Source organism: Pipistrellus hanaki, assembly GCF_964339955.1.
Source record: "Pipistrellus hanaki genome assembly, chromosome: 20".
Taxonomy (NCBI): domain Eukaryota; kingdom Metazoa; phylum Chordata; class Mammalia; order Chiroptera; family Vespertilionidae; genus Pipistrellus; species Pipistrellus hanaki.
Window position 1 is genome coordinate 12,383,285 of NC_140522.1, and position 27,442 is coordinate 12,410,726.

The 27,442-nt window shown below is 39.7% G+C and overlaps 1 protein-coding gene and 1 long non-coding RNA gene across 12 annotated transcripts in view; both read left to right on the plus strand.

Moving 5' to 3' along the window:
• The window catches only part of CDC42BPA (CDC42 binding protein kinase alpha), a 182,350-nt gene that overhangs the window by 135,819 nt on the left and 19,089 nt on the right, over positions 1 to 27,442 (plus strand). For 4 of the 11 annotated variants that reach the window (XM_084868828.1, XM_084868829.1, XM_084868833.1 and 1 more), the window contains 5 exons: positions 920 to 996; positions 18,886 to 18,969; positions 21,968 to 22,073; positions 23,831 to 23,967; positions 24,648 to 24,787. In XM_084868828.1, the coding sequence (XP_084724954.1) occupies positions 920 to 996; positions 18,886 to 18,969; positions 21,968 to 22,073; positions 23,831 to 23,967; positions 24,648 to 24,787 (544 nt within the window). Of the gene's footprint in view, positions 1 to 919; positions 997 to 1,976; positions 2,027 to 6,309; positions 6,349 to 18,885; positions 18,970 to 21,967; positions 22,074 to 23,830; positions 23,968 to 24,647; positions 24,788 to 27,442 lie in introns of all 11 variants that reach the window. The other 7 variants (XM_084868837.1, XM_084868835.1, XM_084868827.1 and 4 more) reach the window with 5 other exon arrangements.
• On the plus strand, positions 10,431 to 15,994 carry LOC311614270. The gene is made up of 3 exons (XR_014793610.1): positions 10,431 to 11,032; positions 13,031 to 13,834; positions 14,044 to 15,994. It is a non-coding gene; the product is annotated as an uncharacterized lncRNA (long non-coding RNA).

Here is a 27,442-nt window from a genome sequence, read left to right on the forward strand (position 1 = left end):
AGCCTATAACTTTTTATTTAGATTTTGAACATTGTAGAATAATAAAATCTTACTGTATATTGTAACTAATGTACTATACTACTTAAGCAGTAGTATGTAATATTTACATAATGAGGGCAATGTTCTTTTTTTCTGCTTAATTTACTATTATATCCCCAGCGTCTAGATGGATGGCACATAATAGCTCTCAGTAAATATTTATTTGACAGTGAATTTCTGAACGTGCTGCCTTATCTGGGAACTACAATATATTATTAGAGAGTAATCTGAAAAGCACACAAATTAGTTGATGTCAGTTCTTGAGAATATGAAAATAAAAATATGTACTTATTCTTTTTTTTAAATATTTATAAATTTATGTATGTTTTAAAGGTTATTTTGGAAATTATGCATTTAAAGTTAATGCCATAGCCAAGAGTTATTCATTCTTTCTGTCAACAAAACAATACCTGCAATCAGATTGACCAAAGTTTATTCCATAACTAAATACATTTGTTTTATCACTGCATTGTTTTCTTATAAAAGATTATTTGTTAATGCATACTATATGTTTGCTAAGAATATTTCAAAACAGAAACCTTGTTTGGTGATAAATTATCTTAGAAAAATCAGACATAATCAGGTCTTTCTATTGAAAAATCTCTCAAATCTACCAAAAAAATTAATGTGTTTTTAATAATGTACTATATGGGAAAAGAAAGAAATTTAAGAAACAAGTGCTTCATGGAGAATGATATAATTTAACTATTAAGTGATATTCAAAAAACAGTTGTGAAATCTGGTTTTTTAGATGTGCGGGGTTAATATTGACTGCTTAAGCACAGTGGTTTGCGAACAGCTTCTAACAGACTCGGGCAGGAGAGGCTGTCCATGAAAACTGGTTTGTTCTAGCTTAAGGAGGGTCGCTGCTGTCTTCTAGGTGTAGAGCACCGAGACTCACAGCACTCTTTCTTGGCATTTTTGAATACGCCTACCGATGCTCTGGATCACTTTGAAGTAAGTACTCAGCTTTTCACATTTTCTCTGGGTCAGTTTGAAAGTCACTTTGTCATTTAAAGTTTGCTTGTAATAAACTGTTATTGCATCCCACATCAGAGGACCTACACTCGTAACTATTGTAAAGCATTCTTATGGAGACTGCAGTCACTTTTATATTTAAGAAAACATGAAAGGTTTAAAAGCAGTTCCATCTCTTCCCCTGAGAAACAGTAAGTGCAGAACACGTCTTGACTTTTGAAGTGATGTTGACTCTTCTCTTTCTCCCAAGTGTAGGGCTAGAGTAAAAAGCAGTTGGAAATGTCCAAGTTCACTATAGGGCAGGCTGGTTCCGGTTCCAAATTAATGCAGTTTTTCAGGAGTATGCAATTGGAATGCTTTTTAAAAAACTATTACATAGCATGTATCAGGCAGATTCCATATTAATGAAACAGTGATTATATGGCTCTTTATCATTCTTCGGTACTTAAATTTTTGCTGAAAAATCTTTATAAAGTATATTTTAGCCTCAGAAAATTCAAGATCGTGATGGTATCTTTATTTAACGAGTAATCCTACGTCTCTGTGAAAGTACCATTCTAGTGCGGGAGACAGTGAGCAGCTGAGTCCCGCCTCCTCCGTTATACTCCGTGGGAACTGTTAGGACAGAGGTTTTCTCTCGTTTAGTGTCACCTTGAGCACGCTCACACTGAATCCGATGGTCAATTTGCCCAGAGCTTCATTTTGTTACATTTTGGGCACAGTATATGAACAATATTTCATTTCTTTGGGAAAGGGATAAAGAATCACTCTTTAAAGAGTAATTAATGAATTTCTAAGTTTCTTGGGAAACTGACAGTGACTGCTTTTTTCATTTATTTATTTGAATTAATGTCATTTGCCTTTCAATTGTTTTACAAATTTTTTGATTTATTATTTGTTCTTACTAAATTGCTTCATCCATATTTTCTATTTTTTTTTTATTGCTGTATTCGTTAAATAGGATTCCTTTTCTTCTTCCTCATCTTCTCTGATTGATTTTTTGGATGACGTAAGTCTGATTTTCAAACCAATGAATCCTTCAGTAAAAGAGATCAGTGAATTGATTTGAAGAATTTGTTTAATGTAGTCAGTTTTAGAAATATTTCACTTGATACTTTATTTGTGGGTCATAATTTGTTTCTTATCTTAAATATAATAAAGAGTTTATCATTATTAAACATAATTAAAATGTACTTTGAAAAATTCTTTGGCCATCAAAGAATCTGTATATTTTCATTCTTTGCAATAGTTCTAAAAACTGGAATGCTTATTTAATTATTGTCACAATATGTACAGAACTATATATATATAAATAACTGCTCATTTTTATTTTTCATGGTGATTTCTATGTCATATTCTCCTTCCCTTTTCAGTACTCTATTTAATTTCCCTGTTACTTAAAAGTAAACCTCTGGTGGTATAATCAGAAAAAGTGACAAGTTTTTTTTTGTTTTTTGTTTGTTTTTTTTTAAAATATATTTTATTGATTTTTTACAGAGAGGAAGGGAGAGAGATAGAGAGCTAGAAACATCGATGAGAGAGAAACATCGACCAGCTGCCTCTTGCGCACCCCCTACTGGGGATGTGCCTGCAACCAATGTACATGCCCTTGACCGGAATCGAACCTGGGACCTTTCAGTCCGCAGACCGACGCTCTACCACTGAGCCAAACCGGCTTCGGCAAAAGTGACAAGTTTTATTTTAAATCTTTCTGTAGGTTTTCTAGTAGCATAGTAATTGAGTACAAATCAATTTTTAAAGCTGACAGAATTTCTCTTCTAATGTGCAAAGTGATTTTAGTTTAGTGGGTTCTATTGCACTATAAATTGACTGCATTATCATTTTCTCTCCTAAATTGTATACATTTAATAATTTAGAAGTTCCCTAATGTTTATTCTTCGTTCCCTTTACAGAAATACCTGACATATATATTCTCCTTATTCAACATTAAAAGGCATAGTAATCCCTGTCATGAAGTATTTTTATTATTCTGTTAAACATTCAGTCTTTCCAGAAACTAGGAAATAAAACTGGTTGAAATTTAAATGTTGTACATAGCTGTTTTATAAACCAGAGGAAATTCTTTAAATGTTTCATTTTTGCATTTTGTTAAATATAATTACTATATTCAAAAGAATATTTCTACTACAGGAAATTCTTGATCTAGATTTTTTAACTTATCTTTAAAGTGATTTTTTTTTATATCTTTGAAATATTTATATCAAAGTATGCACTTTTGCACTCTAAATGGAAACTACCTGGTATTTTATTATTCTTAAGTCAGATAATTATTCTAATTAATTCTACAGTGTCATAAAAGAAGAACTCTTTTGATGTACAATAGTATTTCATGTTATAATCTGGTGTACATTTTACTGTCTGAAAATACTCAATATTTCCACACAGAGATCGTCCATATCTAGATAGATAGATAGATAGATAGATAGATAGATAGATAGATAGAAATATATAAAAGGCCAAGTGGCCAACTGTACATCCGTCTGTCCATCCGATGGACCAACCAGTACATATGATGCGCATTAGCAACTTAAAAATAAATGTTGACTCATGCACATGCAATACAAATAAAGCTCTCGCTGGCGCCAATCCCACGCATGTTTCAATTTTATAATGCTATATTATAATATATATACTATTTTATATACAGTGACGTAATTACTCACGAATCTTTCTTCTAATTAATTTCCTTTTAATGTGCATGAATCCATGCACCAGGCCACTAGTTCATCTTTAAAAGATTTGGAGGTTTGAATAAATTATTTAAATTGTTCTTTCCACTAGGAAAGCATTTTCATTTTTCTTCCTGACACACTCCTCTCCATCCCCTTGGCCACAAAAATCTTTGCGTGTAAACCATAGGAGTCACGTCTGGCACATAGGGCAGCCTCTCACAGAGGAGCCACAGTGCACACCTCCGGCCCTCTCTTGTCTCTGCTCTCAATGCCCCTCCTCCACCACCACGTGCCGAGTCCCTTTCCTGCTCCCTGTTCCTCCGGAGGGCCCTGCTGACCCTCCCCTGCTGTTGCTCAGCATAAACGCCGTTCAAACGTGAACCAGCTTTTAAAGCAGTGCCAAGGGACTGCTACAAAGAAAGAGGAGGGACGTTATGGTTCAGGCTCCAGCCCTGAGATCTGAGAGGCAGGGGTTTCCCCTCATTTGCTTCCTGAGTGCTCTCCTACCAGCTCCTGGCTAAGCACCACGTGGTCTCAGTCTGCTCTGCTGCTGCTAGGTGTCTGGAGCAGGGTGTCTAGCCTTCCTTTGCTCATTGGTTGTTGGAGAATGTTTTTAAAGATGTATGTCATGCCGAGGCCGGTTTGGCTCAGTGGATAGAGCGTCGGCCTGCGGACTGAAAGGTCCTGGGTTCGATTCCGGTCAGGGGCATGTGCCTTGGTTGCGGGCACATCCCCAGTGGGGGGTGTGCAGGAGGCAGCTGATCGATGATTCTCTCTCATCGATGTTTCTCTCTGTCCCTCTCTCTTCCTCTAAAAAATCAATAATATATATATATATATATATATATATATATATATATATATATATATATGTGTGTGTGTGTGTGAGTGTATATATGTATATATATATAAAGATGTATGTCATGCCCTCAGTACTATCGGTTATTATGTCCTGATTCTTAATAGACTCCTTTCCCAGTTTTCCTGTGTTCTCTTTAGCTTCTTACTTGTCCATCAGTTCAGTTTTCTTCACCCTCAGCCTTCCAGTCTCAGCCAGTATGAGCCACTAACCCTTCCTTTGGGATTATGGAATCACATTACAGGGGAAAGGAATTTTCACCTGTCAGGCAACGGCCATCAGGAAGCTCCTGTTAAAAAATACCGTGTGTTTTTTATTTGTATTTTATGGCATGAACCTCTTGTTTCTCTTTATAGTTTATAACTGTGACCAGCCTTCCCAGAATTATCATTCAGTTTGTCCTCAGAGCCGTAGGAGAGGGTGTTTGAATAATGGTATTCAGTCTTTGGCATGCTTGAGTTCAGCATCCAGGATATTTAGTTTAACATTCAATTCTACAGATTCCTTCCTCTTAAGCATCTGAATTTTTAAGGAATAAAACAGACCTGGATTGTTCTTTATGCCCAGACCGATGAAGTCGTTGTGTCTGATGCTAATTATATGCACCTGCCTCTAGAGAAGTTTCTTATTCTTGTTTTCTCTGAAATCTTCTAACTCCCACCGACGCAGTTTGTAAAGTCCCTGCTCTGGTCCCATGGAGCCTGGCACAGCTCTCCTCCAGGTCCATGCAGACTTCCCTGTCTCTGTCATCGCGTTTGTCACATTGTGATGGTTGGCTCTCTTACGCCAGCCTGGGACCTGCCATGCCTCCTTTATCTGTCAGCCTCAAAGTGTGAGGTTGAAGTGAAGATAGCAAATGGCCTGAGCAGAGGTGGTTCATATTTAAGAAGCTTAGTATTTCATTTTCCAAAACTTGGTAAGTGACTTGAGAGGCTCGGAAGCATGGCCGGTAGTTGTGACCGTTTCTGAGGAGTGGGATGCGAAAGCTTGAATCCCAGCTCCGCCACGTACAGTTTTGTGGCCTGTGGCAAGCTAATCCCTCTTCTTTGTATTGAAAATGGGGATCATCTTACCTACATTAAATTCTGTGAGAGTTAAGAGCTCATATATGTAAGGTACTTGGTAAAATACCTCTATCTATGACACACATGGTGAATATTAGCTGTTACCATTAAGGAACAGAGGGGAGAGACTAGATCTTAGTTGTCCATGTTTGATGTGGGGAGGTAGGGCGAGACGGTTCGTCCAGGAAGGATAACGGAGAGACAGAGCCAGGTTTGAATGTGGCACTCAGACTTCAGACCGGCTGGGCTAGTAGACAAACCCTGTCTGGATCTGCCGGCTCTGACTCTGCCGCCGGCCCTTCGGGACGCAGTGGAGTGGCCTCCATCCGGTGCCGCAGGGAGGAACAGCAGCTCCTGGGCACCCACCGCCCGCGTCCCGGGCAGATGCGTCCTCCCTGCTCCTCCCGGAGGAGATGGCCGTCGCTGGGTGAAGGGTCCTTCGGGGGTCACTGTCCGTGCAGATCCAGTGAAAACAGCGTCACTCTCAGACCTCGTCCGCGCGGCAATTTCCTTCCTGTCCTGCCCTCCAGTTTTCCCTGGAGAATCCATTCCTTTCAATTTATCTGAAGTGTCTGTATATGTATGTTTATACACTCTGTGTGCTAAGACAGCGTAGTCATTGGGAGTCACGTGTGTACTGTGTGTAACGTGCAGTCTTCTCCTCTCTTTGTTGAAGCGCTCTCCGTCCTGTACTCCAGCTAGCAGAGGCCGACGTGTAAGAGACCCCCGTGCGCGGTGTGCACCCCCCCTCCCACCCCCACCTGTGGCTGCACCCGTGCTCACGCTTTGTGATGTCGTCACCTCGCGTGCATGCTCTGTGCTGCTGCTCCGCTGCTCCCTGCTCCTCTGTGTCTTCTTTTTTCCTTTGGCTTTGGCCGCAAAGCTTTAGGAATGCTCATATAAATTTCTGTAGCACACTGCTAAAATTATAAGGTGTCTTCTTTGTTATGGGAAAAAGTGGTTATAAATAGCCAACATGTGACTTCACTTTCTGTTACATTTTTTTTTTTTTTACAACATCCGATAAAAGAGAAACATGCAAATTAACCATCACTCTGCTACACCCACAGCCGATCAGAGTGAGTATGCAAATTAACCCAACAAAGATAGAGGTTAATTTGCATATGCAGGCTCGCAGTGGTTGTGAAGCCTGCTCTGAGGGGAGGCGGGCAGCAGAGGGAGCTATGGAGTGGTGTTCCAGACAGAAGGGGGCTATGCCGGCTCCCGGGTGGCCGGGGTGCGGGGACATGCTGGGTCCCGGTAGGAGCGGGGATATGCCGGCTCCCAGGCCGCGCTGGGCGGCTGGGAGTGAAGCTGGGGAAGGAAGGCCTGTTCTTGCACGAATATCATGCAACAGGCTTCTCGTAGTTTATAAATTCTCCAGAATAGATGTTCACATCAATATATTGAAAATAACCTGGGAAGTTTTCATAAAGAGAAACAAGTACATTATTTGTTAACTAGTAAGATTATTCTTACTAGTTGTAACCTTCAGTAATTATTTTAGAATGATAAAATACTATATTTACTGTTGTGCAAATGATTTAGTGAGTATTTCTATAATACTGTTAATCATAAGCTTAATAGAAATAATTACATCAATAAAAGTTTGAGATTATAAACTGTTCCTGAATAATAAATAAAAATAGATTACCTGCCACTTTGTTTCCAAAATATTTCTAGCTGCTAAAAGATTAAAAAAAAAATGGATAAAAATTGAATTTTTTTTTCTCACTTAGAATTTTATATTTACCGATATGAAACCACATGTTAGATCTATGTCAGATCCATATCAGACTTTTACTTTAAAAAACCAGTTTTCTTTGTATTTGCTCAAATCTGTAATTAATTTTGGAGTAGAAAAGGCCATTGGTACGTAGTCAAGATGCGTAGTTTTAGTTGTTCTTAGAAGATCAGAGGACCATATGCATAACTTGAGGAATTCTTGCTTAGTGGGTCATCTAAAAATCAGATTGGGTCTGGGGGAGGGGGACCACTTTCCATTTTATTGAACTACTCTAAATAAATGTATTGTGGGTTATTTTTTAGAGAAATCCTTACAGATTCAGGAAACATTATGGACTTTTTACATGACATTGTTATGCATTGTGGACAATATTGCTGATACTCAGTTTTTCTGCATTGTTTTTTTCCCTCCCCCAAACATAAAGCAGTAAGTAAAAACACATTGGAGTATAGAAAATGTTTCTAATGCCAAGTAATCAGAATAACTACTTAAAGTATTTTTTGAATATATTTTATTGATTTTTTACAGAGAGGAAGGTAGAGAGATAGAGAGCTAGAAACATCGATGAGAGAGAAACATCGACCAGCTGCCTCTTGCACACCCCCTATCAGGGATGTGCCCACAACCAATGTACATGCCTTTGACCGGAATCGAACCTGGGACCTTTCAGTCCGCAGACTGACACTCTACCACTGAGCCAAACTGGTTTCGGCTACTGAAAGTATTTTTATGTAGAAAAAAAAGAATTCATTGACCAAAAAATAGAAAAAAAACACATTTATAAAAAGATACTTCTTATTTATTTTTATCAATAGATTACAATTTAGAAATATTAAGTGAATTGCTTATACTATTCAGTTAAACTTTGTTTTCAAGATCTTTCTTTGGATAATATAAAAATACACTGTTCAATTAACATTAGGTTTTTATTGCTTTCTAGTATCCCTTTTTAAAATCATCCTTTGTATAGTTATAAACCCAATTATTGAATTGCAAGATCTCTGCTGCTGATTGTATCATATTTATTAGCTTTTCCTGCATTATTAATTCAAGTTATTGCTTATATTTAATGCTCACATTAATTTATTGCTTACATTAATATTTTTAATAACAATTTTTAACTTCCATGGTTTAACTATATTAATGATTATATTTGTTTTGAAGGTCAAAATAACTAATGTGCTTTAATTGCTTTGCTGCCATATTATATCTGAATCATTGCCAATTAATTATTAAAATTAAATTTAGGCTCTCTGTAAATCCTGACATATAGTCATTTAGTATATTATGAAAGTTTAGTAAAATTTCTTACTTTTTGGTGGATAGAATCAACCATTAATTAGAAATGTACTAGTAAACCATTAATTAGAAATGTACAAGTAAACATTTAATTATAGATAAAATTAATAACTTGAAAATCAGTTTGTTGGAGATAATGAACACTTTGATAAAGAAAACATGTAAGTAGTATTGTGTTCTTAATCTTACTGTTAAACCTCTTGTGGGATATTATTATAGTGATAGCTATCTAGAAAGGAAATGAAATATTTTTTTAAATTTCTTTATTGATTACAGTGTTATATATGTGTCCTATTCCCCCATTACACCTGCTACCCCTCCCTGAAAATGAAATATTATAATTTCTTAATCTGATTAAATATTAGTTTCTAATAGAATCTCTTTAAAAAGAAATTTATTTTAAACTTTGATATTGAAAACATTTTTGTCATGAGTATATTCATATTTACCAAACTTTGGTCCTTGTCTTTATAAGAAACATGCTTTTGGAAAATGAAGTGGTAGTTTTTCAACTTCACCTATATATATTCTTTTTTTTTAAAATCAGGCTATTATTGTACATGGCATAGTTTAACTTTTTAGTATGCTTAATTGGTGCCATCTCAAAATATTATTGCAATATTTTTATTTGTTTTGAATTTTTTATATACAAAAGTAACTTGATTTTGTTTGATCTCTGGAATTTATTTTTACTTTAAGAGCATACAGCTCAATAAAGCTAGTATGGTAATTATTATTCTATTTTAGCGCTTTTCAACCTTTTTTTCATCACATGGCACAAGTAAACTAATCCTATCTAATAAAAGAGTAATATGCAAATTGACCATCACTCCAAAACACAAGATAGCTGCCCCCATGTGGACACAAGATGGCCTGCAGGGGAGGGAAGTTGTGGGCAGTTAGGGGTGACCAGACCAGCAGAGGAGGGCAGTTGCGGGAGACCAGGCCTGCAGGGGAGAGCAGTTAGGGGTGACCAGGCCGGCAGGGGAGGGTAGTTAGATGTGACCAGGCAGACAGGGGAGGGCAGTTAGGGACAATAGGGCCAAAATGTGAGCAGTTAGGTATTAATCAGGCTCGCAGGGGAGTGGTTAGGAGGTGATCAGGCTGGCAGGCAGAAGTGGTTAGGGGCAATCAGGCAGGCAGGCAGGCGAGCGATAGGGAGCCAGCAGTCCTGAATTGTGAGAGGGATGTCCCAGATGGAGAGGGTGCTGGCTGGGCTGAGGGACACATACAAATACCCCATGCACGAATTTTATGCACTGGGCCTCTAGTTACCAATATAAATGTATTATATTTTTTGCCGATCTGACCAAAAAAATAGGTGTAATTTTGGTTTATTCACATTGGTCAGCTATTATTATTTGGCTGTTGTCAATTCTTTTTAATCTGGCAATCTAAGAGAAAAGAAATCTTTTTTTTTTTTTTTTTTTAATTTTATTGATTTTGTACAGAGAGGAAGGGAGAGAGATAGAGAGTTAGAAACATCGATGAGAGAGAGTCATCGATCAGCTGCCTCTTGCACACCCCCTACTGGGGATATGCCCGCAACCAAGGTACATGCCCTTGACCGGAATCGATCCCGGGACCCTTCAGTCCCCAAGCCAACGCTCTATCCATTGAGCCAAACCGGTCTTGGCGAGAAAAGAAATCTTTTATCAATAGATTACAATTTAGAAATATTGTACAGGGTGGGCGTGACTAAAGTGCAGGGGTACGCACTGCAGAGAGGGAACTGTGTCTAAAGAGTGCCCGTGACTAAAGAGTCAGGGATCGCTTGTTCTGAAAGTTCTCACGGCACACCAGTTGAAAATCGCTGGCCTGTTTTATTACAGTGTGGTATTGGCTTATTTTTAAAATCTAAGTGTTTTTTCACTTCTGAGTAACCAGTTTTTACCTCATACAGCTAAGAAATTCATTTAAAAATATAGCCTCATTTTTATTTTATTTTCATTGATGAGTAAAAACTTGTTAGGAGAAAAAGACCTTCATAAATGGCAATAATCCTTCAGAGGGGCCAAGAGATATGCGTTAAAAGCCTCACGAGGTAGTTAAGAGTCGCTCGTTTGTGTAATTACAGATTCTCCCTTTGCCCGGTATCACAGTCATAACGTCACGCTTTCATGGGGTCATGCTGACTCTGACAGCCAGCTCCGGGCAGGAGACAGGGTTCTGGGAGATGACGTGGTGCAGGGAGCCTCCCGTTAGGGCACCTGCTGTGCATGTCTGCGGCCTGTGCTCTGGTCTCACACGAGAGGGCACTTCTCTCCTGTGCCAGCGGCTCCGCAGGCAGGCTCTGTCACCTGTCAGCCAGGACTCTTGGAAGCAGCAAGCTCTTGCCGTTCCCGTTCTTGAAGTTTTTTTTTGTTTTGTTTTGTTTTTAAATAAATTTTTATTGTTCATATTATTACAAGTGTTCCTTTACCCCCCCTTCCCACCCCACCCTCTGCCCTTTCCCCAATCCCCATTGTCCTCATCCATAGGTGCACAGTTTATGTTCAGTCTCTTCCCACATTCCCCTGTCCCCTTTTCCCCAAGAATCATCAGTTCACTCCCCTTCCATACCTCTGATTCTATTATATTCAACAGTTAATATTGTTCATCAGATTTTTTTTTTTTTATTTCCTTGGTTTTTAGATTCACTTGTTGATAGTTAGGTATTTGTTGTTCATAATTTTTATCTTTATTTACTTTCTCTTCTGAAAGAACCCCCTTCAGCAATTCATATAATTCTGGTTTGGTGGTGATGAACTCCTTTAGCTTTTTTTTATTAGTGAAGCTCTTTATCTGACCTTCGATTCTGAGTGATAGCTTTGCTGGGTAGAGTATTTTTGGCTGTAGGTTCTTGCTATTCATCACCTTGAATATTTCTTGCCATTCCCGTCTGGCCTGCATGGTTTCTGTTGAGAAATCAGCTGACAATCGTATAGGAGCTCCTTTATAGGTAACCACCTTCTTAGCTCTTGCTGCTTTTAATATTCTCTCTTTGTCCTTTGCTCTTGGAATTTTAATTATGATTTGTCTTGGTGTGGTCCTCTTTGGATTCCTCTTATTTGGAGTTCTGTGTGCTTCCTGGACTTGTAAGTCCAATTCTTTCTCCAGGTGGGGGAAGTTTTCTGTCACTATTTCTTTCAGTATGTTTTCGATATCTTGCTCTCTCTCATCTTCTGGGACCCCCATGATTTTGCTGTTGGATCGTTTGAAGTTGTCCCAGAGGTTTCTTACATTATCTTCAATTTTCTGGATTCTCTTGCCTTCTAGCTTCTGCAGAGGAATGTCTTCTGGCTCTTTATGTTCCTAATCTTTGACTTGATTCTTGCGATCTTCTATTCTGTTTTTAGGACTCTGCATAATATTTTTTATTTCAGACAATGTATTCTTTATTTCTTGTTGATCCCTTTTCATATCCTCATAGGTCTCATTTATTTTATCGGCCTTTTCTAGGATACTCTTGAAAAACCTTATAAGTGTGGTTTTGAACTCTATATCCAGTCGCTTTTTGTCCTCCATTTCTTTCGTTTGTGATCTATTTGGTTTAGGCATTTTCGCAGGCAGCTTTTCTGATGGGGCGGAGTTTCAGGGTGGAGCCTACAGCCTTGGCTTCCGTCAGCCCCACCCTATGCGACTCCTGAGACTCAGGGTCCTTCAGTACTTGTTGTAAGCACCTCTGAGAGAAAGGTGCCCTCGATTTTCGCCTGCTACCAAACAGTGTAGGCTCTCCCGCAATGGGCCCGAAACTGGGGTTCAGTTCAGTTGGAAGTGGAGTTGGAGGTGGCGTTCAGAGCAGTCTGGAGCCCCTGTCTCCTTCCCGCCAGGGCAATCCCGCGGCACAGCCGGCCGTCCCTTCTCTGCGCGCAGGCAGTGTGCTCGCCGCAGGGACCTCCTTTCGCCACTTCCCTGGGGTTCCGCCTTACAGCCCAGCTCCCTATGGATGAGCCTGGGTCCCCGGGGTCTGGCGTGGAACTGGTGTTCAGAGCAGTCAGGGGCCCAGCACAGTCAGAGTTTTATCTCCTTCCCGGGGCAGAGTTTTATCTCCTTCCCGGGGCCCAGCACAGTCAGAGTTTTATCTCCTTCCCGCTAGGGAACGCCAGCCAGGCACTCGGCCTCCCTCCTCTCCGGCTCCGTCCTCTCCACGCGCACCGCGTGTCTCCGTACCTTGGGCTTTTACAGCTCCTCCGCGCTTCCTTCTGGTTTTCTCCTTGCTGCTCGTTGTAGAATTTCCAGTCATTCGACTTTCCTGTAGTTCTGGGTAATGTCCATTTTATATTTTAGTTGTATTTTATTGAAATTGTTGCGTGCGGCTGCGGTTAGGTGCCTACCCGAGCAGCCATCTTGGATTCTCCCGTTCTTGAAGTTTTTAAAGTGATTGGACCCAGAGGCACAAAGACACTATTTCACCTGTTCCCTCACACGGGAACATTCTGATTTTTATGTCTTTTACGGCTGAAGTCTTTTGTGGGGCTGGTCAGAAACTTGAATTTCCTCAAGATGGTTCAAGTTTTTGCACATAACAAATTTCCTACTTGCAAACTTCTTTAAAACTGAGATAGTTAAGTCCATTTAAGTTCTTACTAGTATACTACTATTTTTCTTACCAATTCCATTTTAATTTAATCTCCTTCCCCATAGACTCTTACTTAGCTTACAGTTAATAAAATCGTACAGAAACTAGAAGGAAGAGATTTTTTAGGAAGTAAGACATTTATTTTTGCCTTATTCCCAAATTAGGATCATATTTCAGGTGAATAATTTAAACTGATGACCTTCTCCATGACTATTCCTGAGTAAAATCGGGAAAGGATTAAATTTGTCTCTCGAGTCACGTTTCATTCTTTTATTCTCTCATTCCTGGTCGAGTTCATTCAGGAAGGAAATAAGATCGCTCAGCCTCGGGTCACTGTCACTGTACTGCCGTGGTGAGGCCTCTGGGCCAGCGGGGAGACACTGCATTTGGAGTGTCCCACTGCGGGGACAGTGCGTGGTGTGGAGTTAGCCACGCGGCACACACCAGCTGGCAGGCTGCAGCTCAGGACCTCTCGTTTTGAAAGACTGAGACCCCCCGACCCCGGCTGTTGTGACTAACTGCCGCTCCATGCCCCGAGCTGTGCTCACGGGACCCTTCTCCCTCCCCTTCTCCAAGCTCTAATGATGCCGTAAGGTAGGGGTGTCAGACTCAATCAGAGAAGGGGCCAAAATCTAAAATCCAGCCTAAATCGCGGGCCGAATGGTTTACTGAACAGTCATAAACTGACAATGTCATAAACTGACAGCGAAGTGCAGTGATGACAGCGCGGTGCGGGCGACATTGCAAGGCCTGGAGGGCTGGATTTGGCCCGCGGGCCTTGTGTTTGACACATGTGCCGTAAGGCCTGGGGGTGGCCACGTTCACCGCCCACCCACGTCTTGCCTGTGGCCTGCCCATGCCCACACCATTGGAGGGCTGCCGCCGTGTTTACCAGCGCCTAGTCAGCCCCTAAAATAGTAACCATGATGATAAGGAAGAAAAAGAGAACATTGTAAGTGCATGTTAAAATGATATGCTGATACTCTTTTTCATTGGTTGTAGCTTCTGAGGGTCCTTTGCTGTACAACCGATTTAAAAAAAAAAAAAAATTCCTAACCTTCTTTCCAAAGTACCTCCATTCCTTTCTTTTAAAAAACTCAGTCTTAGTAATTTTGAAAATGGCCAAACCGAATAGAGCATTAATCATTGTGCTTATAGTAAGATCTCGCATGCTAAATCTTAACCCAAAGCATTTTCAGTCTCTAAGACTACTTGGTTGAAAGTGTGGGACTGAAAGCAAGTGCTGGCGCTTCTGCTGCTGCATATACAAAGCAATAAGCACAGCGCTAATGGGTCAGTAGCTTTTGCTTTCAACCAATGCCTGGGAGGGGACCAGGCTAGATTCCTCTCCACCTAAGACACAGTTTGCTCTCTGCAGTGCGTACCCCTGCTGAACACCTCATTTATTTCACATCCATGGTTTCTTTTGTAACATACAACAACAGTGTCACGTGGAATACAGGTAGCGAGATCAGTGCTCTGAGTAAGAGATCAACAGTGGAAAGTAGAGCATTTTGTTAACATTGTTCTCTTAGCCTTGGTTTTCATTAAAGCTCGTGGTTACGCTTTTGTATAAGGACACATCCCTATTGCACATATCCACACTGAAGTTTATCCTCCCTTCTCAAGGTTAGGATCCTGCCTTCAGAAATGCTACAAGCTGCACGTTGTTGAACGTGATTTCTTGGGGTTTTGTTTTCCCTGAATTACTTTCCTGGTCTGATCCCGTTGAGAGCTCACATGTACAGAGCCCGAACGTCAGGATTTATCCTGGTCACGGCCCACCTCTCCTAGCGGAGCAGTGAAGCTGAGCCCTCGCAGGTGCTCCCTGAGCAGTGCTCCCCAGCGCCCCCCTGTGTCAGGAGAGAGGGAGTTCAGAAACAGGGAAATCAGACTCTCTCCTTTCAATAAGGCAGAGTGTACTGGAGACTATGACATTGGACTGGAAATCAGATAGGAATGTAAAGCTAAAGTAGAAAATTGCCGCCCAGAAGTCAACTTGAAATAGCCAGAAAATGTGTTTCCTCCGAAGATGCCTTTGTTTTACGTGGAGGAGGATGTGGAACAGAGTTATGTACGTTTGGAATCGTCATCTGCACACTGCAGGCCGGGCAGCATCAGGTGCCATTGTCACTCTCCATCCGTCTAGCGGACGGGACTCGGGAGCAGACCGGAATGGAGATGGCCGCGCTGGCAGCTGAGCAGTTTGCTCCAGCTGCTGAGTGGTGGTGGCCTGCGAGTAGCCCTGCCTTTGACAGCGCAGACACGCTTGTATCTGCACTTCACGTCAGTCGGTGCTTTTAAACAGCCGAGGGACCAATTTTCTCAAGATTGTTTTTTCAGCCAGTCCCAGGGGTGTGCCTCCGTTAGCCTTCCTGCCCCCCTCCCGTCCCCCTGTTCCTGGCTCAGCACCTGGTGCCTCAGCGCCTCTGCTCCCCGCTGGCTCCAGAGCTGCGTGAGGACAGGGGGGCTGGCTGAGGTCAGCGTGGGCTGCGCTCAGGTTCCCACTTGGTGTTGGTCCAGCCTTGTGATCGCCTGTCCAGGCTGGAGGTGAGACCCTCTGCTCATTATTTTTAAAATACTTTATATATATATATATTTTTTAATATATTTTATTGATTTTTTACAGAGAAGAAGGGAGAGAGATAGAGAGCCAGAAACATCGATGAGATAGAATCATTGACCAGCTGCCTCCTGCACACCCCCTACTGGGGATGTGCCCGCAACCAAGGTACATGCCCTTGACCGAATCGAACCCGGGACCTTTCAGTTCACATACCGGCGCTCTACCACTGAACCAAACTGGTTTTGGCACTTTATATATTTTTAATGTTGAAATATTTCCATCACATAAAGAATAATAAACACCCAGGTGACCACCATCTACGGATTTAATGGGTGTGATCATTTTTTCTTTTTCATTTTTTTTCAAATTTGTATCCAAAGAAAGAAGATAGATAACTGAATTGAAACACCCTTCCCTGCTCCATCCCCCCATCTCTTTCCCAGACATATCTGAACACCGACATCAAATTGCATCCTCTCGCCCTTGGTTTTACGTGTAACTTTTTCATTCAGCGTGCTTTTGAGGTTTACTCATACATGTGCATTTAGTTCAGACATTATAATTACCGCATAACATTTTATCGTGAGAAAACACCACAACTGGTCTCCTGTTGTTGGTATGAAAGTTGTTTCCAGTTTTTGCTGTTACCCGCAGTGCTGAACGAACATCCTAACAGCAGCCTGTGCGGTGTGTAGGGTATGTGCCTGCAATGGGATTGCCGGGTTGGGTGTTATATACATTTCCAACTGGAATGAGGTCTTGCCAGATTATTTGCACAGTGGTTGGACCTGTTCTCACTCCCACCAGCAGGGTGTGTGTCCCTGTTTTCCCACATCCTTGCCAACCCTTGGCACCATGATCCGTTAACCCCTTGTACGCCATCAGTGTCTATAGACACTGGAGATGGTTTCCATTGTGGGCGTGTGGCAGTTAACTGGTTAACCTTTTCCAATTGGTTGGGTATGGAGTGGCATTTTTGTTTTAATTTGCATTTTCTGAATTCAAGTGTTATTAAGCATCTTTTTACATAGTTTATCGGTCATTGGTGATTTGCCTGTTCAAGTCTTTTGTCCATTGTTCTGCTTAATTATTTTTTCTATTATTTTGTAAGTATTCTGTATATATTCTGGATAATAATCTTTAGCTGGCTATATGCATTGCAGATATTTTCTTCTAGTCTGTGGCTCATTTTTAAATGTTATTTGTGGTATCTTTTTGTCTTGCAACAATTTTTATTTTAAAATAGTCATATTTATCAATCTTTTTCTTTATGAATTATGCTTGTTGTCTTTTTAAAACATGTCTTCTCTTCACGGGAATTATAAAAAGTTTCCTCCATATTTTCTTCTAAAAGCTAAAAAGTATTCTTAAAATGTTTAGGACTTTAATGAAACTGAAATTTATTATTGTGTATTATAGGAAATGAGGTTCTAGTATATTTTTCTCATATGCACAGCCAGCTGTCCTATATTTCCCCCATTGACTTGAAAAACTGTCTCTGCTTTATATAAACGGGTCTGTGTGAGGGTTCTTTATTCTCTGCTGTTGTTCTTTTTGTCTTTTTCTGCACCAACAGGACATTGTCTTAATCACGATAGCCCTAAAGTAGTTCCTGATACCTGGCATGGTATCCCTCTCTTGCTCCCACCCATCTTAGTCTTCTTCCTTTTCTTTTTGACTCTTCAGTTTTACATATGACATTTAAGATCAGTTTGTCAGAGTCCAGGTGGGGCTTTTAATTGAATTTGAATTATGGGTTTATCTAGGAGAATTGCCATCTTCATGATATTGGGTCATTCCATCCATGAACATGGTATACGCATTTAGATATTCTTGCATTTTCTTCAGTAAGTTTTATTTCATGGGGATACTCCATATTGCCTGCTGGGTTTGTCCTAGGTCCCTGCAAGCCTTTGTTGCTATGGTGAAGGGATCTTTTCTGAAGTATGTTTTATTAATTAGGCATTGCTGGTCTTTATGAATTCTGTTGTTCTTGTATCCAGTACCCTTGCTTCACTCCTTTTCATTCTAAAAACTTCTCTTGGACTTTTTATGTAAATTCTAATGACAATTTTATTTCGTATGAATTATTTTTATTAACTTTTATAAAGGTTTTCAGTGTTCTTTTTCATATTTGTCTTTTTAAATGTTAAATTATAAATTGGATTAAAAACGTCTTCAAGTTATTTAAATGTAATTTAGAATAAAATTCACAATTAAATAGAAAACTCTGAGAAACTTAACCGATTTTCATTTGAAGGCTATAATGTATATAGAATATTCTCATTTTGGAGGTTGTACACTAACAGAAGCAAAGAGAGCCCATCCATTTTTCTCTTAATATGTTAGAATGTTCTGTACTTTCATATAAAGCTAGCTTTTTCCTCTCATTTGCTTGCTTAGCATCCTAATAGGAAGTCATTTGTCATGTCGTTTTTACACTTTGTTAATCAAGTGTTATCTCTATTTTTTCCACAGTAAAATCACTGTTTCCCTTTATTCAAGGAAATATCTTACAACAGGTCCCCATAAAATAAAGATATGGCTTGTAACTAAATTTATGTGTAAATTCTGGATCCTAATAGTAATAATCTAACTTTCTTCTTTGGAAAGTAATTTCTGCATAGAATTCCACAGAATTATATTTCATATATGTAATATGCATTCCGTATATAGAAATCAAGGAGTTAAAAGAATTTCTAAATATTTTTATCATAAATTTTGCTAAAAACTCAGATGCTTTTTAGAATTAATGTGGCATTTTTAGATGAGCGTGAAAATGCATTATCCTCATTTTTATATAGGCTACATGCTATCACTTTTTTTGTGTTCTTTGGTGGATTCTCTTTTCCAAATTTCTTATATTTCCAAACTGAAATAATTTTTATTAACATTTCACTTGTAGATATTGCAGACAGAAATTTAAAATATCAACATTATGAGAATTTTAGCTTCATTGAGATCTCTTTTGGCTTATTGATGTTTTCCTTGCCTTTATTTACTTTTATTTGTTTCTAGTAATGCTAAAAATGGATGGAGTTTCTTATAACATTTATTTCTTTTTTGCCCCTGGATTCAGACTGTAGACAGTTCTCCACTTCCAGTTCACACACCAACCTTAAAGAAAAAGGCATGCCCTGGTTCAACTGGCTTTCCAGCTAAGGTACAGTCTACTTATAGTCTGTTGTGTTCTGAAAACGAAAGAATACTCAAAATGAAAATGGGTTTCTTCTGCTTTTTTTATTTTCTGAGATTTTTTTTTCTTTTTTGCTATTGGTTTCCTTAAAATTATAGACATGAAAGTTTGGGGGGGGAAAAAAATTCTATATGAATGGAAATAATCACCCTTGAGAAAGGCAAAAAGAGTGTCCAAAGTTTGTTTTGTTGTTCTTCCATCTTTTTCTTTTTTAATATATTTTTATTCATTTCAGAGAGAAAGGGAGAGGGAGAGAGCAATAGAAACATCAGTGATGAGAGAGAATCATTGATTGGCTGCCTCCTGCATGCCCCTACTGGGGATCGAGCCCACAGCCTGGGCATGTGCCCTTGACCAGAATCGAACATGCAACCCTTCATTGTGCAGGCCGACACTCAATCCACTGAGCCAAACTGGCTAAGGCTTCCATTTTCTTAAATTCACTGTTATGAAGTTTTTTAGAGTGAGGAGGAGTGCTTGGAGGATGTATTGTAAGAATGGTATTAACTTGAAGTCACTTTTGGAAGAATCTAAAGTTGAAGTTAATAAAGCACCCAAAAAAAGAGAAATATTTAGTGAAAAATTCAGGCGAATTTTCATCTTTTCATTCTATTTAATTTGACCGAAGTGTTGTAAATGGTAGAACATGCAGATTTAATTGCTTATCTCAAGCTCCTACAAAGAAATTGGAAAACTAAAAGAATTAAAAAATGTTAGCACTAGCAGATTTACTCTTGATAAAGAGCAAAAAATTAAGAGTAAAAATTAGTATTCAGGAGAAACGTTGAGCAAAATTTTATCTGATGCTGACAAATTGGGCACTTGTATTTTATTCCCCTAGTCTTGGCCTAACCATGTCTTCTGTAGTCTTAGGTCTTTGTAGGGTCATATTCTACCTGCTTTTATATTATGAGACTTTGAGAGCTGGCAGCGTCAGACAAAAGCTCGTTTATTCTCTCTGAGTTTGGGTCTCTTCACCTGTCTACGGAAATAATACCTATTTTTCTCGGCGTTGTGTCCATCACCTCGGATGATGCAGGTGAAGTACTGGCCTCATGTGCACACCTGGGTCGGTGCTTGGTCCACATAAGAGCGGTCAGAGGAGTTACATACAGATAACCTGTCCTGCTCAGAACAGTCACATCCCAGGGCCTCTTCGAACTGACCAGGGTCCTGAGCAACGTCTGGGAGAGAATGGTTTGAGGTTGACCCAGGGCCCATGATTGCTCTAAATTTGGGAGTCTCACCTCATTCCAAGTCCCCGATGCTCTGATAGTTCATTCTTCTATATAAAATGATGTCTTGGTTTTTATTTTTTAAATAAGTTTCTGTTGACTTTAGAGATAGGAAGAGAGAAGGAAAGAGAGAGAGAAACATCATTGATGAAAGAGAATCATTGATCAGCTGCCTCCTGCACGCCCCCTACTGGGAATTGAGCCCACAACCCTGGCATGTGCCCTGACCAGAAATTGAACCAGTGACTTTTCGGTTCCTTAATGACGCTCAACCAACTGAGCCACTACAGTCAGGCCATGAGTTCTTGTTTTTCTTTAAAGAATTTCTTCTGTGGTATGTAAATCCCATATCATAGTTGAGCAAAATAAAATATATTTTTAACTTAAATTTTAAAGCTTTCAATATTCTCTTTAGTTTTGCTTGTTTGTTTTTTAATGAGAAGTTTGTCTCAACTGGAGTGAATACTTCATAATCACTTTTCATCAGTATTCACATATTATTGGAATATAGAATAAAGTTCTTATTAGCTTAATTGAATCACACTTATAAAAGAGAAGTAATGAGAAAAGTGAGATGCAAAGGAATTAAGTAATTTGCTTTTGAGTTCACGTAATGAGTGAAGGAAAGGCAGTTATAATGCATTCATTACTAAGATGTGCTAAGACTGAATTAGGAGAGGGAAGGAGGATTCTGGAGAACTAAATTCTTACATTGATGTGCCATCACATGGCTCAAGACAAGGCTTGGAGAATTTTTAACTTCTGGGTTTTCAGGAAGAGATTTCAGCTGCCATCTGTCTCTAGAATAATCCGTATGTATTTCCATGTGGTCATCTGTAATACTGCCCACTCCCACGAGAGGAAACAGATTTTTTAAGCTTATGATTTGTTCTTGGTCCCAAAAAACCAAATACATGATGTATAATAAGGCAAGAATTTTTAATTACTCTTTGTTCTTCCTAAGGAGGTCTGAATGCATGTTAAATTTCTTTATTTCAGGAATAAACATGCAAGATTTCACTTAACTCTGCTAAAGAGTAATTTGAAGAATTTGATGAGAATCCTGAAATCAAAAATTTTATTACAAAGTTTTAGTTATAAAAGCTAGTTTATAACTTTTTAATTGTCAATTCAAGAGCAATTGATTATCATAACTTATTTCATTTTATCATAACCCAGCTCAATATTGCCTAACAAAAATATTTAAAGAGCATAGATTATAGAACTATACAGTGAGAAAGGAAAATTATCCATTTTACTCCTGTATAGAAACTTTCCAGTAGCTGGTGCGGGACCCAGAGACTCATCATATGAAAAATCTTTAAATAGCCAATGTGTATGTTTTTCTTTTTTCTTACGATAGTGACATATTTATTTCCTATCATTTTTAAATATCCTTTTCATTTATTACTAATAAAAACTATCCACATACACACCATGTATTTTTATAGAGAAATCTTTGCAAAGGTCAGCCTTGAAACATCTATTTTCAATATAAGAAAACAACACACAATTTATATACAAATTCAATAGATGTTTTAAACCATAATACAGAAGATTTTATATTGTCATAAAATATTTCCTGTGTTTGATGCAGTAAAACTCAGTTAAGTTTAAACCTATATTTAAAAACCGCATTCAGTCATCTAATTAGATATTATGTAATGCGTCGCTTGATGTTATGTCTTTGGAAGGAAACACTGTGTGTGTTTTATCCATTTGCTTTGCAGCGCAAGACTCACCAGTTTTTTGTCAAATCGTTTACAACTCCCACCAAGTGTCACCAGTGCACCTCAGTGATGGTGGGGCTGATCCGACAGGGCTGCTCCTGTGAAGGTAAGAATGAAATGGTAAGAAATGTGACCGAGTCCTAGCAGCTACCACCAAAACTGTAATCAGGCAGCTTTATTCTTTTCACAAGGCATGGAAAGGTTTGTTTTACTTAACCATTTGCTTTTCTTTGCATAACAGGAATAGAGACAATAAAATGAGCAATTTGTGAAAGTCCGTTGAATATTAGAGAAACTAGACGGATGGTCCCAGAAGCATTTTTTTTCAGAGGAGATACATTTAAATGTCTTATTCATCTTTATTTTATTATTCAGATGATTTTTGTGGTTTCAAAAAACCATTAATATATGTGGCAAAAGACATAAAAGTTATCGTTGATTCTGTTCATTTAATTTTAACCTTGTTTGATCAGATAAATTGTTGGAAAGTAGACAATGCAGTATCTTTTTAGAAATATCAAATGTCTGCCACTATGCCTCTAAGGTATTTTATTTCTAGTATTACTAGCAGAGGTTTTCCCTACCATTCACTGATTCGTCGTCACTGTTTATGGAATGGCTGCTCTGTGCTTCTGGGCACTGGGCATGCAGTGGTGGATGGGAAGGGTGTGGGGGCGGCACAACACAGATCCTGCCCTCACGGAGCCCACATTCTGAGAGATGAGAGAGCAGAGATTGTTTGAAAAGAAAAAACAGTGTATTTATTTGGGCATCACTTTATTTTTTCTATGACTTCGGAAATGAAAATTGTCTAAATTATAACGGAATATAGTATTTGTGTATATTTTAGAAATATGCTTTTTTACAATCATGTGAGACTTACAACTGTACCAATACCTCATATAATTTACTGTTCGCTATGAAAAAGATAAGGAAATTGTTACTGATTCAAATTCTGATATAGTTTCCATTTCTTGTCATTAGGGTTGGGAGGGACCTTGAAGGGAGGTTGTCAGTCTCCAGCAGATGCGTGTAGAGGACCCTATGAAGGGCCCTGTAGAGGACCCTGTAGAGGACCCCGTAGAGGGCTCTTATAGAGGACTCTGTAGAGAACTCTTGTAGAGGACCCCGTAGAGAACTCTTGTAGAGGGCGCTGTAGAGCAGCGTTTTTCAACTGCTGTTCCGCGGCACATTAGTGTGCCGCGAGATGTTGCCTGGTGTGCCGTAGGTGCAGACAAGACAAGAATTTTATAATTTTTCACTATTTTGTTTACTTAATATTTGATAATAAAGTAATTATAAAATACTTTCTTTGTGTTTATTTGATTCCTATTCAAGAAAATTACTTTATATATAGTCAATATAGGCACAGAGTTAAATTTTTTAACATTTTCTAATGGTGGTGTGCCTCGTGATTTTTTTCATGAAACAAGTGTGCCTTTGCCCCAAAAAGGTTGAAAAACACTGCTGTAGAGGACCTGAAGTGCACACTCTGGATGGGGGATTAGCAGCATCCACGCAATGTATTCTGTTTGGTTAGTTCTCCCAACCCAAGTGGCAAATCTCAGTTGCATTATCTTCATTAGTTTGTTAGATCCCTGAGTTTAGAGCCAAAGAAAATGCTCAGTTTGGAAAGGGGAGATTAGAGAGTTTTGAGTGAATGAAATGATGGATAATGACTGGTATTATTGAAATTCTTTTGTTGAGCAAATAAATCAGCTCTCCAAATGACAAAGTAGTTTTTAAAAATAAGTCCACAGAGAAGCATTCATTTACCTTGCTTGTAATGAATTCTTGGTGGATTTTCTTTTTTGTAAGATGAATTTTTATTGAACTTTTGTTTCTTTTTTGTCCTTCCAAAAGCGTGTGGATTCTCGTGTCATATAACGTGTGTAAACAAAGCTCCCACCGCGTGTCCGGTTCCTCCTGAGCAGACCAAAGGGCCCCTGGGCATAGACCCTCAGAAAGGAATAGGAACAGCCTATGAAGGTCACGTCAGGGTAAGTGTCACTCGCCTGGGGTTAGATTGATTTTTTTAAAGCTTCGTTAATGGATTAAAATGCAGCCCAGTCACCTTGCAAATACAGTCTTTAACAGAAAATGAAATGAATAAATTTACCTAATAATTTTATTTCACCAAAAGTAATGATTTGAAAGCAAAAAACAAAACACAAACTTGTCTTTGCTTGGAAATCAATTCTAAAATGTTCTGCTCAGTCTTTATCTTGTAATGAACAAATGTTGAAATCTCCATAAAGAGTCTTCAGCTCTTGGCCTTGGAGGAGAGTGGCATGTGCTTATGAAGTATCAGGTAGTATCAAAGCATAATCTCCCTTGTAATCTTGAATGACATCTTAAGTGTAAGCTGCATTTCATCTCACTACCAAATTTGACTTTTATGCTATTTAGAAAGAAATCCGTGACTGTTATTGTAATGACTTACTAGTCAATGTTAAAATGGTACCATTTGAAAATGTTCAGAATATAAAGTCATGCAGTGATTGAAGAATGTATTCCCGCATTTTATTTATGATGTCTGTGCCCCACCTGCTCCTGTGCCAGCCAGAGTGTGGGCTGCTCAGACGTGTTATCCCCAGCTCCCACCGCGCAGGTGCACGTGCGGTGACGGTCTCTGGGTGGCGTGTTGGTTTGAGTTGTTTTCTTGGTGTGTTTGCCTAAGATCCCTAAGCCGGCTGGAGTGAAGAAAGGATGGCAGAGAGCGTTAGCTGTGGTTTGTGACTTCAAGCTCTTCCTGTACGACATTGCCGAAGGGAAGGCATCGCAGCCCAGCGTGGTGGTCAGTCAGGTGATTGACATGAGGTAAGCTTTCAAAGGGAAATACTGGTATCTTTGCAACATGGGGATCAAAATTGTGTGATTTTTCTTCTAATTATGTTGCCATGTTTTTATCTAAATCTCATTTCATGTTAATGTTCTAATTTACTAATATTGCTATTCTATATAATAAAAGCCTAATACACAAATTGTCTCCTCGACTGGGAGTTCGACCAAAGGGCAGGGCTAGCTGGGCAACTGCCTGGGGCTCCTCCCCCTTGCTAGCCTGGCCCGATCGGCCCCATCAGGGTGGGCCAACCAGACCCCACCATGCACGAATTCGTGCTCCAGTCCTCTAGTAGTAACATAATTAAAAATAGGAAGTAAGGTGTAGTTATAGGACAAGTTGGAGGAGGCGCTGGGGGTCAGAGAAAAAAAGCTAATGTTTGCATCCAAAGGACCAGTTCAAAGGTTGCTGGGATATTGGAAGCCTACAGTGTAGTGTTTACATCATCACCTAAAGCCTTAGAATATAACTTCCATGTGAGGAAAGGAAATAAAAGTCTCAGTCAGAGAGAGAATTCAAGATGGCTGCTCAGGTAGACACCTACCCGCAGCCGCACACAACAATTTCAATAAAATACAACTAAAATATAAAATGGACATTACCCAGAACTACAGGAAAGTCGACTGACTGGAAATTCTACAACGAGAAGCAAGAAGAAAACCAGAAGGAAGTGCGAAGGAGCTGGAAAAGCCTGAGGTACGGAGAAACGTGCGGCGCGCGGAGAGGACGGAGCCAGAGAGGAGGGAGGCCAAGTGCCTGGCTGGCGTTCCCTAGCGGGAAGGAGATAAACACTCCGACTGTGCTGGGCCCCCAACTGCTCTGAACCCCCGTTCTAGGCCAGACCCCGGGGACCCAGGCTCATCCATAGGGAGCTGGGCTGCGAGGCGGAACCCCGGGGAAGTGGCGAAAGGAGGTCCCAGCGGCGCGCACACTGTGCGCAGAGAAGGGATGGTCGGCTGTGCCGCGGGATTGCCCTGGCGGGAAGGAGACAGGGGCTCCAGTCTGCTCTGAACGCCACCTCCAACTCCACTTCCAACTGAACTGAACCCCAATACCGGGCTCATTGGGGGAGAGCATAGACTGTTTGGCAGCAGGCGAAAATCGAGGGCACCTTTCTCTCAGAGGCGTTTTGCAGCGAGTACTGAAGGACCCTGAGACCCAGGAACCGCATAGGGCGGGGCTGACGGAAGCCAAATCTGTAGGTTCCACCCTGAAACCCTGCCCCATCTGTAGCTGCGAAATGCGACAACGAAATAGATCACAAACGAAAGAAATGAAGGACAAAAAGCGACTGGATATAGAGTTCAAATCTACGCTTATAAAGTTTTTCAAGAATTTCCTAGAAAAGATGGATAAGACCTATGAGGATATGAAAAGAGATCAACTAGAATAAGGAATCAACAAGAAATGATAAGGGATCAACAAGAAATGATAAGGGATCAACAAGAAATAAAGAATACATTGTCTGAAATAAAAAATATTATACAGAGTCCTAAAAACAGAATGGAAGATTGCAAGAATCAAGTCAAAGAGTTGGAACATAAAGAGCCAGAAGACACTCCTCCACAGAAGCTAGAAGGCAAGAGAATCCAGAAAATTGAAGATAATGTAAGAAACCTCTGGGACAACTTCAAGCGAACCAACATCAGAATTATGGGGGTTCCAGAAGATGAGAGAGAGCAAGATATCGAAAACATACTGAAAGAAATAGTGACAGAAAACTTTCCCCACCTGGAGAAAGAATTAGACTTACAAGTCCAGGAAGCGCACAGAACTCCAAACAAAAGGAATCCAAAGAGGACCACACCAAGAAAATCATAATTAAAATTCCAAGAGCAAAAGACAAAGAGAGAATATTAAAAGCAGCAAGAGCAAAGCAGGTAGTTATCTATAAAGGAGCACCTATACGATTGACAGCTTATTTCTCAACAGAAACCATGCAGGCCAGACGGGAATGGCAAGAAATATTCAAGGTGATGAATAGTAAGAACCTACAGCCAAAGATAATCTACCCAGTAAAGCTATCACTCAGAATCGAAGGCCAGATAATGAGCTTCACCAATAAAAAAAAAAGCTAACGGAGTTCATCACCACCAAACCAGAATTATATGAATTGCTGAAGGGGGTTCTTTCAGAAGAGAAAGTAAATAAAGATAAAAATTATGAACAACAAATACGTAACTATCAACAAGTGAATCTAAAAACCAAGGAAATTAAAAAAAAATCTGATGAACAATATTAACTGTTGAATATAATAGAATCAGAGGTATGGAAGGGGAGTGAACTGACGATTCTTGGGGAAAAGGGGAGAGGGGGATGTGGGAAGAGACTGAACATAAACTGTGCACCTATGAATGAGGACAGTGGGGAGTGGGGAAAGGGCAGAGGGTGGGGTGGGAACCTGGTAGAGAGCAATGGGGGGGGGGGGAAGGAACATTTGTAATAATATGAACAATAAAAATTTATTTAAAAAAAAAAAAAAAAGTCTCAGTCAGAGAGGCTCTGGAATATGTAATGATTGGTGAGCAAGTAAGTAAACACGCCGTGACTGTTTCTGGCCTCGGTTTTCAGGTCTTACTGCCCCTTCAGTGCCCTCCTTCCCTCTTCTCAGAGCTCCAGCCCTTCCCCTGGGT